The sequence below is a fragment of the Mycetomoellerius zeteki genome, unplaced genomic scaffold, assembly GCF_001594055.1.
Source record: "Mycetomoellerius zeteki isolate Tzet28-1 unplaced genomic scaffold, Tzet1.0 scaffold62, whole genome shotgun sequence".
In the NCBI taxonomy this organism is placed as follows: domain Eukaryota; kingdom Metazoa; phylum Arthropoda; class Insecta; order Hymenoptera; family Formicidae; genus Mycetomoellerius; species Mycetomoellerius zeteki.
In genome coordinates, this window is record NW_017257632.1 from 1731274 (window position 1) to 1732882 (window position 1609).

At 37.8% G+C, this 1609-nt stretch overlaps 1 protein-coding gene across 2 annotated transcripts in view; it reads right to left on the reverse strand.

Annotated features, from left to right (window-relative positions):
- The window catches only part of stum (mechanosensory transduction mediator stumble), a 21808-nt gene extending 20535 nt beyond the window's left edge, over positions 1–1273 (reverse strand). For both annotated transcript variants that reach the window (XR_001936899.1, XM_018457403.1), the window contains exons 1-2: positions 1209–1273; positions 264–637 (exon numbers count right to left, since the gene is read on the reverse strand). Coding sequence is in view for 1 of the 2 variants with exons in the window: in XM_018457403.1 (XP_018312905.1) it covers positions 264–621 (358 nt within the window). In the remaining variant the exon portion in view is untranslated. The remainder of the gene's footprint in view (positions 1–263; positions 638–1208) is intronic.
- Between the last annotated feature and the right edge of the window lie 336 nt (positions 1274–1609).

A 1609-nucleotide genomic window follows, 5' to 3' on the forward strand; every position in this document is an offset into this window, starting at 1 on the left:
CCTGCCATACCTAATTTTTAACTGTGGCAGCTAATCTTTTTTTTCCGTGCAGGGTAAACTCTAAGAAAAAATTCTCTCCGTGTATAATTACATGTTACTATAATTGATTATTATTACTATAATGTTAGTAATAATATAGGTATAGTTCTATCAACAAATATATATAGTTGGCACAACCCTCCAAAATAACTATAATTATAATCATTTTTCATGAAATCATGAAATCTTCGTGACTTGTTCTCGATAAAAATTCGCTAACTCACTCCTTCGCTCGGCTTTACGTCGACGTCCGTCTCCGGCGACTTCTGGCGACTGCGGCCTCGACATTGAGCGAGGGGGTGGCCCTTTGAAGCCACGTCCGCGAAAGGGCGAGATCCTTCCTGTCGGCAAAGTGGACGACGCATCGCCAGTTTCTGGACTCGCTGGCCTGGACTCAGCAAGTATCACGAAGCTGGAACGACGATGTGCCCTGCCGAAGGACGTCGACGTCGGGGCGACCTTGTAGGGCTCGGGCGCACGCGGGGGCGGCGGTGACAGGTACATGTTGTCGGGGACGGCCAGCACCCGGAAGGGCGGTGGACCCTGCCGCGCGACGTGGCCATCATGATCGCTCCGCCTCATTCTTACCGGACCCTATCTTTCGTTGAGAAATCATAACGTTAGTACGATCAATCTGCGCTTGCATTAATCCCCGAACTTGTGTCATTTATGCAAACACAGTTCACAGTCCTCGCAATCTAAGATTAAAATAACAAGATAGAAGAAAAAAGAAGAAAAATAAAAAAATTTTTTTTTTTAATTTATTATATAAAATATTCGGAAATAACTATGACTTCATATTGTTTTAACATTTTAATGACGAATTAACACAATTGTAAAATTGATAATCTACTTATTGTTAGAATTATTATATATAATATATATTTATTTAAATTATTTAAATAATATTCAATAAATATTGTGTGACTGTTACATTCAAATTCGGGGATTAATTACCTATTTAATAATATGCTGAATTCATTTTTGTATCTAGATTTTTTTAATAATATTAGTATAAACGAGAATATATTAAAGCATGCGGTAAAATTATTTTTATTTTATTTGATTCTATTAATATATTATGTGATTCCATTAATTTTAAACAATTTATGTACTCAATACGTCTTCAGTAAATAATTTCTATATAATCTAAGCTCAAATGTTCGTACCTGGTGCCCTTCATGCAGATCGCCGAAGTGAGAGGGACGCCGTGATCCACCGTTGCTCCCACCTGCAAAAAATAGAAATCTCTACTGAGAAAGAGAGAGTGCGTGACGGTCGTTAAAAAATAAGGAGAAATTTTTATTTCGATAAAAGTCGAGATAGCATAAAATTGCGGTTCCGCTGCGGCAGATGGAAAACCGCAATTGCAGAAATGAAAACGTCCCGACCATCCTGATCGATCGATTACGCTCGCGCGTAATACGAAAAGTTTAAACAAATTTCGCGTTTCTACATTTATTTTATTTTTCTACATTTATTTTATTTTATCTGCAGTGAAGACGAGAACTGTTTTTCGTTCGTTATTTTCGTTATCAATTGTTCGTAGTGCTCTTAGTTGCTTGCCAGT